This window comes from Lipophrys pholis, assembly GCF_963383615.2.
Source record: "Lipophrys pholis genome assembly, chromosome: 18".
NCBI lineage: Eukaryota > Metazoa > Chordata > Actinopteri > Blenniiformes > Blenniidae > Lipophrys > Lipophrys pholis.
In genome coordinates, this window is record NC_137646.1 from 23,187,058 (window position 1) to 23,204,408 (window position 17,351).

At 41.1% G+C, this 17,351-nt stretch overlaps 1 protein-coding gene across 2 annotated transcripts in view; it reads right to left on the reverse strand.

Moving 5' to 3' along the window:
* col4a6 (collagen, type IV, alpha 6) overlaps nt 1-17,351 on the reverse strand; it is a 114,331-nt gene that overhangs the window by 25,566 nt on the left and 71,414 nt on the right. For both annotated transcript variants that reach the window (XM_080486090.1, XM_080486089.1), the window contains exons 5-13: nt 4,792-4,926; nt 4,063-4,107; nt 3,744-3,863; nt 3,592-3,657; nt 2,921-2,956; nt 2,732-2,794; nt 2,199-2,234; nt 2,043-2,084; nt 1,245-1,334 (exon numbers count right to left, since the gene is read on the reverse strand). In XM_080486090.1, coding sequence (XP_080342216.1) covers nt 1,245-1,334; nt 2,043-2,084; nt 2,199-2,234; nt 2,732-2,794; nt 2,921-2,956; nt 3,592-3,657; nt 3,744-3,863; nt 4,063-4,107; nt 4,792-4,926 — 633 coding nt within the window. The remainder of the gene's footprint in view (nt 1-1,244; nt 1,335-2,042; nt 2,085-2,198; nt 2,235-2,731; nt 2,795-2,920; nt 2,957-3,591; nt 3,658-3,743; nt 3,864-4,062; nt 4,108-4,791; nt 4,927-17,351) is intronic.

The following is a 17,351-nucleotide window of genomic DNA, read 5'->3' on the forward strand; positions in this document are numbered from 1 at the left end:
TACAGTAAAGTTTAAATTTAAAAGTTATCCTGGCATTATGTAACCGATCCGGCCCACTCAAGATGAAACATCGGGGGGGTATATGGCCCCGGATTAAAAACTTAGTTTGACACCTCTGGGAAAGAGCTACCTCCAGTCTCTCTCTGAGATCCATCCATTCTTTTTAAGAGGGGGTTTACTGGGGATCAGTGGACCGATGGCAGGAGGACGAACTCCAAAAAACCAGCCGGTTGTCATGAGCAGATTGAGGAGAAGGAGGGAGGAGTTTATGAGGAGAATGAGAGGCTGGGCTGGTTTAGGGGACTTAAGTTTATGTTTTTTAAATTTATATAAAGTGTTGGGAGGCTGGGAGACTATTTGACCATCACCATAAAAGTATGTTTGGAAACAAATTCTCAAGAAAGGCATGTTAGAATTGAGGATATGTCATATAAAGCAACAGACATACATTATTATATATTACAAAAGGAGAACCTCGCAAGTCTTTATAAATAGTCTGTGACTGTTGTTACACTGAGTGTGTCTTTAAATATAAATAAATTCAGTCATAGAAATGTACATTTCACTTTATTTAGTTGTAGTTTTACACAAAAATATTAAAGCTGTTTCAGCTCTTGAAGGGTTTTTCCTTTTAGTCTCATACCTTTTCTTATGGTTTTAGCTGTTCAAACTGTTTTAAATGGTTTTCCTATTCTGCTATTTCCTTTTCACCTTTTCAAGCCCGTTTCATCCGTTCTTATCCATCTTAGTTATTTCAGCCACTGTTTTGAGTTTTTGACGAAAAGACAAGAACATAACAAAGATTACCCCGTGGTTAAAAGTCTTTTTTTTTAAATCTTCATTTTAACTTGTTGAAGTGTTGACGTGTCCATTAGAAGAGTGTGTGTTGCGAGGTTTGACAGCACAAACCCGGCTCTCCATCACCTCCTCCTTCATCTCCATCACCTCCTCCTTCATCTCCATCACCTCCTCCTTCATCTCCATCCCCTCCTCCTTCACCTCCTTTCATGGAGACTCCTCCTCCTCCCCTCCACAGCTGCACGGCCTGCTGCAATCACTGCTCCTCTTTCTTTGTCACTTTAAAACGTTGATTTTCTTTATCACTGAGCCCCACCACATCCGTGTGTGTGTGTGTGTGTGTGTGTGTGTGTGTGTGTGTGTGTGTGTGTGTGTGTGTGTGTGTGTGTGTGTGTCCGTGCAGTAAGAAGCGTTTAAACCTCGACTCCTTCCCTTTGCTGTGTTACCTTTACTCCTTTGTAGATAGTGAGAGTCTGTTCGCCACTTAGCGACCCGTCGCCGGGAGTACCACTGGGTCCGGGAAGACCCACGTCACCCTGGAGTCCGAAATACACACAACACATTGTTAGCCAATCGGAAGGGGGGTGGGGGTGGGGGTGGGGGTGGGGTTAGAGTCCACAACCAGAAAAGCACAAAACACGGTTGTAGTTTATCATCTTGTAGAAATTAAAAGCTGAAAGCCGAATTTAGTTATTCATTTTGCAATTACTATGATTTTTCTTTCTCTTTCTTTCTGTTTTGAAAATGATGTAGTTTTCCTGTACGGCCACTAGTGCGTGCTGTTTTCATTAAATTAAAAAACTCCTTTGTATGCCGAGGACAGTACGCTGTAAATATTGAAGATCCTTTACACGGGTTTTCTTTGTTTAAAAATAGTTTTTTAAGGCTTTTTTAGTCTAAATAAATATACAAATAAATAAACAAATAAACAAACAGTATTTCTTTATCATTTTGGTCCACTCAGTATGGGTTTGCAAAGCAGTAAACATTGCCCTAAAAATACAACCTAAAATGTTGGACTCATTCATTGAAATAGTTTTGTGTTGTGGACTCAAGTATTTTTTTTGTTCCATTAATTCACAGTTTATTTGAGGCTATACATTTAATACAGAGAGTGAAACTTTCTCAGGTTTTCTGACAATAAGATGTGAAAAATGGGACAAAATATTGAAAGTGTTTGCAATTAAGACTCAAACGGTATACGTGATTATTTCAAGTCGGTGTGAGCTCTTCACAAAGCCTACCTTGTCTCCTCTTTCTCCCTGATATCCGTCACTGCGGCTTCCCTGAAAACAAAATGCGTTAACGCGAGCTTTTTCTGAGACAAAGGAAAGACGGTCGACAGTGATCCACTTTGAATTTCATTCAGAACTTATTTTTTTGTCGATAATTTGACTCACCATGAGGCCCGGCGGACCGGGAGGACCGGGTGCACCCTGAAAATATATCACATAAACACACACTGTTTCATAGATGTTATAATAGATGAAGGTTAAATAGAAGATCATAAAATATAAAAATAAAATAAAATATATAAAAAACAAGATAAGCTAAGATGAACAGATAATTATATAAATATTTAAATATTAAAAGTCAACAGCTGTTTCAATGTAAAATATGTGCACATAACAATAAAGTTGTCAATATAAATAAATTACACTTTTGATCCACTTGTATTTCTTTTTGAGACTGAATAATAAAGTATATCTCTATTTTCTCTAGTATATATCTCGTCATATCTCTAATTAAAGCCAGCGGTATTGTATTTTCAATATATTTGCCCTCCTAACACAAAATAGAAACATACAATTATTATTCTCCTTGATCACCTTATTACTTTATTCTAGTTATATGTAAGAAACCACATCCTGGAGGATTGTAAGTGCATGATAAGTGTGTTGTTAAGATTAAACAGAAGAAGCAGTTTCCATACGGGGTATCCGTCAGGCCCTCTGGGACCAAGACCACCAGGCGGACCATCAGGACCTCTGATACCCTGCAGACAGATAATAATAATAAGAAATCATTTATTCATATTCCATCTCAATGATCTGATGCTCAGTTGTGTCATTTAGTATTTTTTTTTAAGTGAATTTATTGATATTTAAAATGATGTACTTACAGGTGCTCCGTTGCCTCCTGGTGTTCCCGGAAAAGCCTAAAAGAAATTAAAGAAATGTGACATAAATAAGTAAAGCAAGTAAGTGAAGGAACATGTTGTTCCTTCTTCATGTGTTTGACTGCTGCAGCCCCACCTAGTGGACAAATATGTCTATACAGGCAGTGAATGAAATCGACTATTTCGATTTCAATCTGTCTGCGGGTCGGACAGTTTTTCATAAAATTGGAAAAAATATTGGCAAACAAACACAAGTCAGTTTTTTTCTTTCTTTTTAATACATAAAAGACATCAATTAAAAAAATTTAAAAAAATTTCCACAGTAAAAAATCGGGAGAATCTATGAAACTGGCACCAACTACTTTAATTTTTATTCAGCCTGACATGAAGAGAAATTTATGTTTTGTCAATACAGGTGCACGATTTATACATGTATTGCTGTTTAAAGGCTGCTCATTAAAAATCTTGATTAATTGTGGGTTTAATAAAGTCAGATCGTATCTCATCTTATCTGCACTGTAGCACGTCACATTGAGAGAAGTAGTTTTACATAGTTATTTATGTACTTATTTGTAACATTAATAGAACAGATAGATAGATAGATATCCAAACAGAGCTTGCACAATAAATAAATAAATAAATAAATACGCTGTTCAGTGCACGTGAGCTCTCACCCCGATGTTGTTGTCGTCTGAGACGTAGCGAGGCTCGCCCTTCTGACCCTTCGGTCCGCTCGGCCCCTGTCGGAGGAAAATCACACCATGGGTGTCACATCTTCTACACCATCCCCATCTTTATCCTCCCTGACACTGCTGCGTGTCCTCACAGTGTATCCGGGAGGCCCGGGTGGTCCGATCCCGTAGCCGGAGTCTCCGGGTTCGCCTCTGGTGCCGTTGCAGCCGTCCAGCCCCGTCGGTCCCCTGGAGCCAGGCTGCCCGGGGTGACCCTGCAGAGCCGGGGGGCGGAGGACGAAGAGTGAGTCTCGACTTCAGTTGCATTGACATATATTTCAAGATTAACCTTCACAGTATTACGATGACTGAAGGTGGTATTTATACCAACAAAGGATAATAAACAACAACAAGGCAGTGAATTTATCTGATTAAAGACATATGGTGAGATATTTGTGTTTGTGGTTGACTTACATGCACGCCATCACTTCCTTGAAATCCTGGCACTCCCATTGGTCCCTGGATGGAAAAGTCAATCAATCTTTAATAATAATAATAAAAGACATTTTACATCATCACATTATAAAATCAACAAGAAAAAAAAGGAGACACATCATAAAAAGTCATAAAAACACATTTATACACTTTTTAGATGGTAAATGTCAAACAAAGTGCTCTGAAGGTGATTGAATTTAAAAAACAATGTGCATAGATATATGAGTATATGAGTACAAGTGTGTGAGAAAATGTATTCCTATTCATCATTGTATAAATGGTGACACCTACTGGCAAGAACATGTCACTGCATGGTCATAAGTGATGCTTTTGAGAAGGGGTGTCAAAACGGTGCCAACAAATTGTAAATATGGGAACTTAAATTAATAAATTCAAAAAAAAATGTTTAGTAAACTAACATTAGCCTCAAAGTCATGCTGTCAGGATGTGGCTGTAAAAATACTCATAATGCAACACTGATAGGAGAAAGTTTTTTTGGGGACATTTCACTGTATTTTGCTCCAGAAAGCATAATTAGAATTGGCTTCATGTTGAAATTGAAGTAATTTTACGTCCTAATTGTTTGTTTTTTTGTGAAGAAATAGACATTTTCATCCCGTATACTCTGCTAATTGTGCTCCATGTTTGACGCGATTGATTTACAGCATGATAGTGAGACTGAGGTTGTTCTCGTAACACTGCACCCACTTTGTCTCCTTTGGTGCCGGACGGGCCCTTCACTCCCAGGTGGCCCCTCTCTCCTTTGGGCCCTGGATGTCCCGGACCCCCACGTTGCCCTTCGGCTCCACGCTGGCCAACTTCTCCCAGAGGCCCCGGGCGACCCTGACAGAAACAGGAAGGAAAAATTTAGAGTTTCGTCACACCTTTCACTCATCCTGCACCATCAGACGTATTGTTAAAGAAAGAAATGAAGACGCTAATAATCTCGTTTACGCATCTGTCATTAATGCCTGATTACACTGTGTTTTGCTTTCTGCATCGTTCTTCCCCTGCTGATTACACACCGTCACCTCTGATGACAGGCTTTTTCACGTTTCCTCTTAGTGTGTGTGTGTGTGTATGTGTGTGTTTTTAAGGGGATTTGATAAGTGTGTTTACATGCGATGGGAACAAGTCGAGACAGCTGTAGCTTTCTTTGTGTTTTCTACCCGAGGGATGCAAGTCTGCCCCCAAAATCCCAAATATCAGAGGGATGCGAGATGCTTTACTTGGGCGCGTAGGGACACGTTGGCTTTTTAGAGAGACGCTGCCATTGTGGATTAATCTTTAACTTAGACAACATGAAGACATCAGAGTTTTTTTTAAGGTGGAATCCATGTAAAAAAATACGTTTTTAAGTTTATTTGACAGAAAATGACCTTTTAAGATTCTTTTTCGAAGCCAGACAGCATGCAGTGCTCAATATTGACCACAAGAGGGCAGCATAGAAAAAAAACAAGCACTGACAACAGGTGCTTAATTAGAGGTTTAAGGAATAGCTCTCTCACACACACACACACACACACACACACACACACACACACACACACACACACACACACACACACACACACACACACGCAGGTCATGGAAAAGTCAAAGGATTTGATTTTAGAGCCTCAAACAGCCGAAAAATATAGTTTGAGTCAAGATACAAATAACGAAACTCTTGAATGTCGCGCCTGACTTGGTAGCTCCTGCCCCATAAAACATGAGCGGATTTGTATATTAATGCAACTAGAAATTTAACTGGGCGTGTAAACCAGCGCTGCAGATGTGCATTTTACACATTTCTGAGACATTTACAGAAACATTTATGGAGTCGACATGTGACCACTTGCATGGTGAGCGGATGGCTGCACATTCAGAGTAAATGAGGTGCTCCTCTTTTCCTCGGTTTCAATGCCAAGCATCAGACACGTCTTTATATTGCTAGAAGGTGCAGAGAATTTGTCAAAGAAAGGCTTGTATTTATACATCCATCCCTCGCTTTGTGCGCCGCACGCCTTTAATTACACACAAAGCAAACACGCTGCTATAATTTTCATGCAGATGAATGGGGGATTTTCCTCCTTCACACCTGCTCCAATCCAGATCTCTCTGGAAATGACACCCGAAAGGTCAAACAAGGTGTCGCATGTAGGCAATCTGCGGGATGCGTTTTAGCTTGCAGGGCGTTCCAGATAAGTGGAATTTAGTTTGCTTTTATGTACATACCTCAGTGTGATTAATGCTGTCTGAACATTGTGTTTACTGCAATGTGGGAAACCACACCTGTTGAAACCAGAGCAATTGTGAAAGGAATCACGTCTTATTACCGCATGATGGAAAGAGTTCCACAAGAATCTGTGAAACATGAACAAAATCTATCAAGCAATCAGGGACAGCGTCCAATAATTTATTAGAATTACATTGTGTGGATTTTTTTCCTTAAAATTTCTCCTTTTGTTAAATAAATGTGTGAAAATACACTAGTTGTGTGTCTGAATAGTGGATATTAGGCAGCAGAAAGCAGATTGCTTTGTGTCGAACTTTAAAGTATTAATGTTGGAAGATTTCCATAACTTAAACTAAATAATAATTATTACCATTATTATAAAAATGTATATTGTAACATATATTTGTGTGTTGACCCAGCATTTAGTAAAGATAAATAAATCCCAAAGTCTCTGATTTGAGCTGAGAGAGGATCTTCACTTCTTTTTTCATGTCACAATCGGGCGATTTTGAGGGTAACCCCTGAACATGTATGGATTAATTGAACAGAAATGAAGCCTGCGTTTGTACCGCCACCTGCCTCGGGAGCACACAGTCAGATTTACCCCGGATTACCCCTCACGCCCCGCAGTGCTCCTACAGCCCCGGGGCCGTGGGGGGGGGGGGGGGGCAGGCAGGTCGGGGTAATGACAGGCCTGTGCCGGGTGAATTCAGCCTGCCGGAGCTGCCTGGCCCTCACGTCACACTCACACCTGGTTTCACCCACTGGAAGTATGCAGGGCTCCCACAGGGTGGGGGTGAGGAGGGTACTTTCTCTCACGCTCTGCCTCGTCTCTGCTCCATTCCTCCTCACTGGCTTTATCTCCACTTTTCAGTTCCCGGTCTCTTCTCCATCTGTAGATTCTCCTCCGTTTCCACCATGCGTGCTTCCTCCTCCTCCTCCTCCTCCTCCTCCTCCTCCTCCTCCTCCTCCTCCTCCTCTCAGCTATCACTACATCTGGAGCTCCGGCTCCTCCATACAGGCTTCCAGGTCTTTGTTCATGCAAACACCTCCAGAAGAAGACATACTTCTGCAGGTCACGGGGTCAGGAAGGCCCCCACGTCTTTCTAGAGTCTGTTGAAACGGAGGTTTGCTCTCACTGTTCAGGACTCAAACCCTCACTGGGCTTTTCCTACTCAGCTCACCCTCCCTCTAAACGGATTTATAGAAAAAGGAAATGTCTCCGAGCTTGAGAAGAGCTGATAGATATTGGAAACAACCGTTAAAAGTCGTCTTTGATGAGAGGAAGCGAGCTGAGTGTTTGAAAGCATCTCTGTTTATTCCCTAACATGGTATGGAATTAAAAAAAAAAAAAAAAAGATCACAGAGGAGATGAGAGCGGAGATGAAAGAGAGCGCAAGAGGGAGAACAAATAGTGAAGGTCAAATAAAGGCGCCATTAAAGGACATCCAGGCGGTTTCCATTGTTTATCCGTTTGGGTGGAGCTGCGACGGAGATGAACACGAGGTGGAGCTCTTTCACTCAGCTTTCAGCCTTGTGCCTTTGAAAAAAGGTTTCCACACACCCGAACCTTCATGCAGCTGCAAATATTGATCTAAACCGCTTAGAAAACCATTAGGAATTCTGTTTATCACACAAAAAAAATTTTTTAATTGCCATTTAACCTCATTTATAATCTCTGTGCTAAAATACGTAGAATCACACATGAAATTCTGACTAATTTATGTAAATATGCAGTTCATAGTGAGTGAAATGGTATGATAGGGAAGTATGATATATCAAAACAAAACAAAAATACTTCCTGTTAAAAGGTAAAAATAGAAGACTGTGATTCATTAAAACAAATGATACAAATTGCAAAAAAAAATAAATAAATAAATTCTCCAAATAAAGTTGCTTTAATTAGTTTGTTTGACTTTATTCTGCATTATATCAGCATTGCTGTGTTGCTTTTTAAATCAACGAGTCTCTCGGTCGTCTTTTTCGTATCGCACGCATAGAAACGCCGACTGAGACGCCGGCCAGTTGGCAACGCCGCCCGGTTTCCCGGGTGGGGGTCTCCGCCCGGCTCTTCCATCCTCATCACCTTCCAGCAGACTGGTCAGTTTGTAGGCACAAATCCCCTCCAGCACAAAGGGCACAATGGAGCCTATTCTGGGCCGCTAAGCTCTCGGGACTTTCGGCTCCCGTCGGGGCCGACCTCACTTCCTGATAGAGGAGAGTGCTTGGACAGACAGATTCGGGCGCGTGAAAACCCGGTGTGTGTGTGTGTGTGTGTGTGTGTGTGTGTGTGTGTGTGTGTGTGTGTGTGTGTGTGTGTGTGTGTGTGTGTGTGTGTGTGTGATGTGTGTTGCTTGTGAATGCGAGCACACACCCTCGGGGTTTATCGGGGCGCTTTTGTTCGGAGCGCCGGGTTGCGCTATGGGGGAAGATTTGACTTGTCACACTGCATTGCTCACTTTGAGGACGATGATGCGGAGGCGCGTCCCGGCTCTCTGGACGCCCGTTTAATCGGCGAGGCAAGTTTGGTCAAGTTTGGCCAAACGGAGGCGGCGAAAACTCGAACGCGAGTTTCGATGGCATTCCCGTTCGTGTCGAATTTAAAACATTTTTTAACTTCCTGTCCCTACGAACAATTAAATCTGGAATCCTCATGTTTGTCCTGCTCAGGACGAAGGCCACGGTAATGAGACGGTCTTATTATATCGGTATTGGGGCGTTTTAGAATCTCTTACGACACAGAAACACCAACAATGGTGCTTCAAACTGCGCTTAAAAGTAACTTAAAACGGCAGTAAAATATACAATAAAGCAGCGAAAAATAAACAACAAAACAGCATCTAAAAGATACGAATCAAAATAAGACGTCACGTTGCCGCTCGAATACGTGAGCACTGCAAACACAGTCAATGGATCAGTACCCATAATGCTTTGCACCGTGATAATAACGCCGTGACACAAGATCCCATATCCAGGTTTCCTTCGCGAGTCTTTAAGTCTTCCCATGCTTCCTTTTTTACAAGATTCTTAACGACTTCCTTTCATTTTGTCACATGACATTCGGCTTAGGTGACCTGCTTTGTCGTGTTTCTGGAAACCTTGGATGGAGCCTCTTTTTCCTTTACATAGGGTGACCTGCAGACGGCGTGTAAACGCCACCTGGGTGGCTGTGGATGCGCTCGGATAAACACCCAGATGTTTAAACAGCATCAAGTGGCTGCAGCTCGTCGCTGCTACTGAAAACACATAAAGGTTAATGTGATACTTGCTCCTCTTCGACGTGGATTCTCTGTCTAATTCACACGGACGTCTTCGATTTTACATTAAGACCAATAGAGACTCAACACGTACGCTGATGACGCTCTGATCTACAGTCGTGACCTTTTCTGTAGAATAATGATGCTGGAAGTGCTTGTAAGTCACTATGACTGTCCGTCAGCATTTATTTTGTTGATAAGATTCTTAATTTATGTGATTTTGGTTTCTGAATCAAATCAGACAAAGACAGATTGTCATTAGTATTATTTCATGATGCCTTTTGAAGTAAGATGATATATTAAGTTTGGGGCCGGTAGATGATGACGGTCTCTCTTCATCACACGTGTTTTAGCTTCACGTCAAACAATAACTGAGAATATTTGTGCGGCACTTGCCTGTATAGCATCAGCTGTTTAATAAAAATAATAAAAAGTCAAGGGGTCAAGCAGAGGGGGATCGTGGGTATGTAAAGGAAATCAGGTAAAAGATGAGTCTATTTATTTATTTATTTTTTACACCAGATGCCTTTTCAAATCAGATAATATCAATAAAATCTATTTTACTAAAACACAAAGCTTCAACTCTTAGTAAAAAGGTAATATAATACATTTAATGATGCAATGCAGAGAAAATCAACCGTAAAACTATAAGATTCTCCAGTTAAAGAGACTTCATGGATTGTAATTCCAAGTAAAAGCTTCTAACAAGCATCGGCGAATTGGAATTGATTTGAAAATGTATATATATATATATATCTAATCCCAGTGTACAGCGAGTTTACAGGTAAACATGCTTTAATCGTATTTGTCTGTGTCTCTGGTGTTGTATTCCATCAGTACGCATGGGCGACGAATTAGAGATAAGAAGATTAGCAGAAGGTGATTCCCTCCCAGCACATCCAACTCACAATAATAAACTTTCCTTTGGAGCTTCAGACGAATTCCCACCGCTGCTCTGACTCATCTGTTTGTGGCGGCCATCAAACAAACAACCTTGTCCCTTCTTTTTCGTCCAGGTGCTTCCCCCGCTGCAATAAAAGCCCCCGTTAGTTGCCGGCGGGGCCAAACCGTCGCAGGCTGACGTAAAGCGGTGCCGTAACGAGCTGTAATTGACACGTAAAGCCCGTTTAGACTTTATAAAACTCTTAAAAGCAATGACCATTACATCACTGCGGGTACAAATCAGTCACTCCACTCATGTAGTGGTGATTTTAGACTGAAGTAAATGACAAAAGAAGAAATCTCTTCGGTTTCCACCCTTCGTTCCAGATACCAATCTGTATTTTGAGCTTGGGCCTGAAGTGTGTTTTGGGGAGAGACTGTCAAGGTGGAGCCTCGGCATCAGTTAACGAAAGACAAATGAGCGAGGCGGGAGATAGGGAGTGGTGAGAGAGGAGTTCTATGAGGGGCAGAAAGGAGCATGGGGGTGGTAAGAGAGGGGATGTGTGGCACTGAGAGGCCGAGACAGGTTGAGATTTTCTCTGTTGAACAAGGACTCATTAGGAGTTTATTCACCTAAAACACATCAGAGAATCTCAAACTGAACTGACAGAATGTTAGAAGAGGTCACTTAAGTGTCCCAGAAAACTCACTTATTAGACTGGAAGGCTCAACTTCAACATATTTCCAATAATGTAAAACCTTTCGGACTCATTCTCTATCATCCTCACTTGACAAGCACATTCCTGCAACATTAAGTATTATTATTTAATCCCATTTATTGGTTAAATAAAAGTACAAAAAGGTAAATAAATATATTGACGGTGTCATTGAGAACTACTTCAACTGTAACTTTTTAAAGCACTCAAATATAATGAACTCAATGACTTTGATTTTGAAATCGAATTGAGCCCGTAGTACTATTTTACTATTTATTTGTATTTTTTATGTTGTACATTTTTATTTTGCTGTGTATTATTCTGCTTGTGCTGCAAGTTCTAGTCAGAACTTTCTCACAATCTTCCTGAAGTTGACATTAATGTGCTCCTTTTTGGAAAACTTGCAAACCAAGTCGTTGTAATGTAAACCCAGTTTTAGACTTGAACCTGTTTGTAAGCTTTATAAAATGGAAGCAGAATCATAAGAAATACAACATTTATAGTTTTAAGTTTGTTCAGACGGGGGTTTTTTGTTGTTGTTTATTTTTACATGTCTCTCACCTTCACTCATCTTTATCTTCCTGCTTTCTGGAGGTTTATGTGTGATGAGACTGAATTCTTTTGCCCGTGATGAAACATTTCCAACCCTACACGGCGAAATTATGTCAACTTTTTCTTGATTTTCGTTCCAGATTTTGATGATGAGAAATAAAATCGAGGCTTAAGATCTGCACTCTGAATCCCACCCGGGTGGCTGACCGACGCTTCTCACGTCGCCCGACGGCTGAGACCACCGGAGACGAGTCACATGACCGAGGAGAGATCACATCGACTTTCTTTCTTGAGACGTCTTCGATTATGAACTTATCTCCTTTAAAACAAGAAAAGAAAAAAGAAAAAGCCCCATCCCGCTCACGTGACGTCATCTCAATCCACCCCAAACTGACTGTGCAGTGCAGGTATTTTACAATCCATTCATTAAACATAACTGGAAAAGTGGCATGGGATTCCAACCTATTATCGCACTGGTGTATTTACACGTAAAATACATATCTAATCTGTTCTTTCTCTAAATCTAAGAACATAAACACTGATTTATGTCAAGCATGTGCAAGAAGGAACAAAAAAAACACACATATTTCCCATTTTGTAATATCTTTAAATTACCTGTGAAATGTTATATAAATGCCACATTCTATAAACTACTGAGATGCATTTCTTTACAATATATAATGTATGATTAACAAAGAAACAAACCCACATTGGGCTTATGAGTCACAGGGAGAGTCAAATGCACTAGATGTACATGTAAAGTGGGTATTAATTGATATTTTCCAATTAAAAATCAACCTGAAGCATCATATTCTCTAATTCAACAAATCTTACATAACTAGCCCCCATCTCATTTGTTCATTAACTAATCATGTGTATTTTGGAATAAATGTGAAAAATTGTTTGTTTTCAGTCAAAAATCAACTGTATTATGGATAAACTGCACATATAAAATCACATTTTTCGCCCCCGTTTAAGAGGCGATGAGCGTCTACATGTCGCAATGAGTCTGGCGGAGTTTAACCGTCGGTAACGAGCAGGGCAGGGCGGCTCGGCCGTAAAGAAAAATGTCATAAGTGATAGTTTGCATTAGTCCTTTCTGGGGTGTGCGTCTATGTGTGCAAGTGGAAATGTCATAAACAACATCGCTTCAAATCACAAGAGCCAATAAAAGGAGGTAATGACGGGTTTGCCGCATTCCTGCACGTGTTGTCTTTTGTGTGTGTGTGTGTGTTTGTGTGTTGGATCACCCAGGTGTTTGATTCCTGTGAGGGTGAACTGGAGGTGCTTCGCTGCCGGCTTTTTTCCACTTCATTCGAACGGGAAGATGAGGGACAGCAAATTTAGAGCATTTAGAGGATTTGATGTCTGTGACGGAGAGATTCCGACCCTTCTTTTCCCCAGAACACTTTTGATATCTGGTGTTTTTGATGGTATATAGAAGCTCATATTATAGTGAGTGGATGATGCAGAAATCACACGGGTCACCAGAATGAGAAGTACACACAATCATAGGTGGTGTATGAATTATAGAAATAACAAACACAAATGCCAAATCTTGTTTGTGGAGGCAGGAAAGGAGTAAAAAGTTGATAAGGCTTGAGTGACGAATGATACTGTGCAAATTGAAATGTCCTTTTATGTGTTTTAGGGACATTTTAACACTTTATTTACCCAAATTAATTCTAGGTTTCACAGCTTTTTCTCATTTGAATCCATTTTTGTGTGTTTTCCTTATCAAAAAATAACACTAATTCTGCTTCCTCTGGCTTTTGTTTGTCTCGAATGAGAAATACGAGGAGAGTAACTCAACCCCAGTATCTCACACTATGCATTTTGATGAAGTTTATACCTGAATTATACACAAGAGTTGACCAATTTTGAACGTAAAAGACATTACCATCAAGTTAAAAAGTGGAAAAGCACCATTTCTTTGTCTTCACGTTTAGTTTATTCATATTTGTATTACTTTTTATCATGAAAACCAGCATATCAGAGTGTACTATGATAATTTTCATTAAGTTGTCAACAAATCTTTCTGCAGATTAGATCATTTGAAGTAAATCTACCAAAAACAAACCACCAAAAGAAACAAATGATCTGATGCTCAGATTAAATCAAATCAAGTTGAATTCATCAAATACTGATTTTCAGTGTTAGATGCGGCTTTATTTCAAGCAAAAAGTTGGACTATAACCAAATCAAGGAGTACTGGCTCTTTGGTTGCAGTTCACTGGGGAGCCAGGTGAGGGCAGCACACTGCACAAGAACTGAGGACCGACTGACGCTTGTACTTAAACACACAAGGTCCAGTTTCATGACTGTTGATCAGCATTCCTGTACCTAAAGTACAACAGGTGAGACGAGAGTGTAACACATAAGATTAAAGTGTAACAAATGTTTTCATTTCACCTTTATTTTACCGGGACGCTCAATTGACAAGCAGGTCTCTTCTGTAAGGACGACCTGGACGAAGAAGTGTAACCCGGACATGTCTGAGGCCTCATCTTGTGTAAGATAATGGAGAAGATGTTGAAAATGGAGGAGAAATGTAAGGTGACACCTCTTCTTTCTCACACCGTCTGCCCCGTCTCGTCTCTGTGTCCCTGACCCCGGCTCGCCTGGCCTCCTGCTCTCCTCTGGCCATTGTGTGACTGTGACCTTTGACCTTTACTCGACTAAACACAGTGTCTGCAGGGGGGGGGGGGGGGGCTGTCAGGTGTGTGTGATAAGTTCAAAGCTATCATTTCAACTCAAACTGAAAGATGAGCGACAGGGTTTTTCTTTTTACTTTTTTTGTTGTGTGTCTGTCGAGACATTTTTTTGGGACAATAGGGGGGGACGATAGGGGGGGCCAACATTTTCCTTTAAGGTGAAGCCCAAACAAAGCCCACCACCATCTTTAAAGCAGCCTGTATAGAAAGGCTTGATAAAATGCCATCCGGGGGCCCCGAGGAGAGGACGGTGTTGGGAGGGTGGGAGGGGGGGATGTTTGGGTGACGGACCACCGCTGATAACACCGTCCTGTACAGAAGTCCCAGCCGAGGACGCACACGTCGCCGCGACTCGCAGGGACTTATTGACAAACCCAATAAATTAGTGAACGAGAGACGCGTGTTGGAGGCGTAAGAGATAAAATAAAAACACAGAGGAGAGAGACAAAGATGAAAGTCACCGTTCATGCTTGTCTCAGGGTCATTCTGCTGCCGGCTCGGATTATCTGTGTGCAATCTAAGCCTAACCAGTGTGTGTGTGTGTGTGTGTGTGTGTGTGTGTGTGTGTGTGTGTGTGTGTGTGTGTGTGTGTGTGCACGGTCTACCGCTCGACTATAGACTTCAATGCTTCCATTTGTTTTGTTTACCGGTTGAATAAAAGCCACTACAAAGTTCACGAGATGAAAAAAAGCGGCGCATCAAAGAGTGGTAGTATTAAAGTACGAGAATAATAATAAATGTCCAAAACATCTCATTTATTTGTATCAATAAGTCTTATTGACACAAACAATCCGCTTCTATTTCCTGTTATGACGCCTTCTCATAAGCGTCTTAATTTCTCATGAGATTTATTTGGATCAGTGCTTCACCTGAAAAGCACTTTAAAAATGAACCGAACCTGCACGAAACCTGAATTCTACAATAAACTGATCGTATGTTTCTAACCAGATAACTACATCTGCAGGGCTTCAATGTCCGAACTGCTTCAATTCAGACTTCATTGACTTTAGTTTTTCCTCATAATCTTTCTTAAAACACTAGAAGCCGATACGTCTCCCACGTGCAGAGATATAGATGATTGTAAGCAAAATAGGTGGTTGTCTCTATTATACAGCGGCTCTGCTTCTATTTCATTAAATTCTAGTTCCGATAAAAGGGTGAAAATAATCAGAAGTGAAAGTAATAAGTGACAAATACAAAAAAAGAAGAAAAAAACTGAAGGAAAAAAAGAAAGTACTACACGCCATATTTTGTATTTAATAAAAATAAATCAATAAAAATGGGACAAACGCTTCCCAGCATAGTCTCTTTCTATATTTCTTCTCTCTCGAATTTATGGAAAGAAACCCTCGTCTAACTGATCGTCTCTTGTCTCCTTCCGTCCTGCATGTCAACGTCACTTTTTTTTGAAAAGGTAAAGATAAAAACAGAATCCTCCAGCTGGTTCTGTTTTCTACGTATCTTTTGACTTCGGGGGGGATTAACATGAACAATCTGGTCAATGTCTCCTTATCTTCTTCTCCTCCGCTGCTCCGGTTTGACATAAAAGCAACAGCCTGTGTCGCTCTGTCTCTTTTTTTTCCCTCCTTTACCACTGGACTGCTTCTTCCTCTCTCCCCTGTACCCGCTTCAGGATTAAAGTGAAGGAATTCGGTGATGGAGAGATGAAGTCTTTCATCGCGAGGCCCCGCCGAGGGGCGGCTCATCCCTTGTTTCTTCCATTCTCATCCCACTGGACCGTCCTCTCTCTCTCTTTTCTTAGACTCAGAGAAGATTTGCTGAATCAGCTCCTACCAGTCAGTCAGCGAGGAATAAGATTATTTTAACCTTAAATCCTCTAAGGGGAAAGGTTGTAGCAGCATTATGTTGTCATACACTGACACCTACTGGTCTAAGATGGTATGTACTGGAATAATTTCTAATATCAGTCGCATGACCGGCCAAACAACTATCATACTGCACTCGATGTGTTCGGGTGAAATCGGAAAAAAACCTTTGTGGCGTTTTGGTCGTTTGTTAACATGACAGTGACACTCGGAATCAATATAAATGCTTTTTTTTTTAATGCTCTTTTAATTTAAAGCTTTTTAAAGATGCTGTTTTCTACAAACCAAACCAAGTTTGTAATAAATTGTGTGAGTTGTGATGAGTTTACTGTGTAAAGACGTCTTTATAGAGAAGATCACTAGAGGAGAGACGGATCCTCATCCAAGATGGCGGCGTCTACTCACGCACGTCTGCGGAACAGAAAGGAACTTCTTGAGGAGCACAACGTTACGCTCTCGTCTGTGATTGGCTAAAGAAAGTCTGATATGACGACCATAAAGAAGAAAAAGCTCTCTCTGTTCTTTTTCTTCAACCGTTTTCATTCTACGTTTGAGTCACAATTTGACGCAAAACTGGCCAAAAAAACCAGTTTGACCCAGCTTCAGCAGGACTCGGGGAAACTTTAATACGCAAAAATCCAATAAAACCCAAACTTCCTGGAAGGCCAGTGCGCCTGAACACACACACACACACACACACACACACACACACACACACACACACACACACACACACACACACACACACACACACACACACACACACACACACACACACACACACACACACACACACACACACACACACACACACGGATCATCTCACCGTCCACACAGCGCTGCCCTCTGACCCTCCAGCTTCACCCTCCAGGATGTTATTAGATCTAGCAGATTCAACGTGACAGGTATATTAAAGCCAGAGACGCTTCCACTTCCACGCAGGCTTTTAAACGCTCTTATTTTCTTAAAAGTCTCAGGACTTGAGGTTAAAGTGACATTGACGCCCTCTGGCTATTAGTAATGAAAACCGACTAAAAACCAAAACAATCGCGGTGGCGTATCGCCGAATTTAAGAGCTCCACACGAGCTGTTTGCTCCTCCCA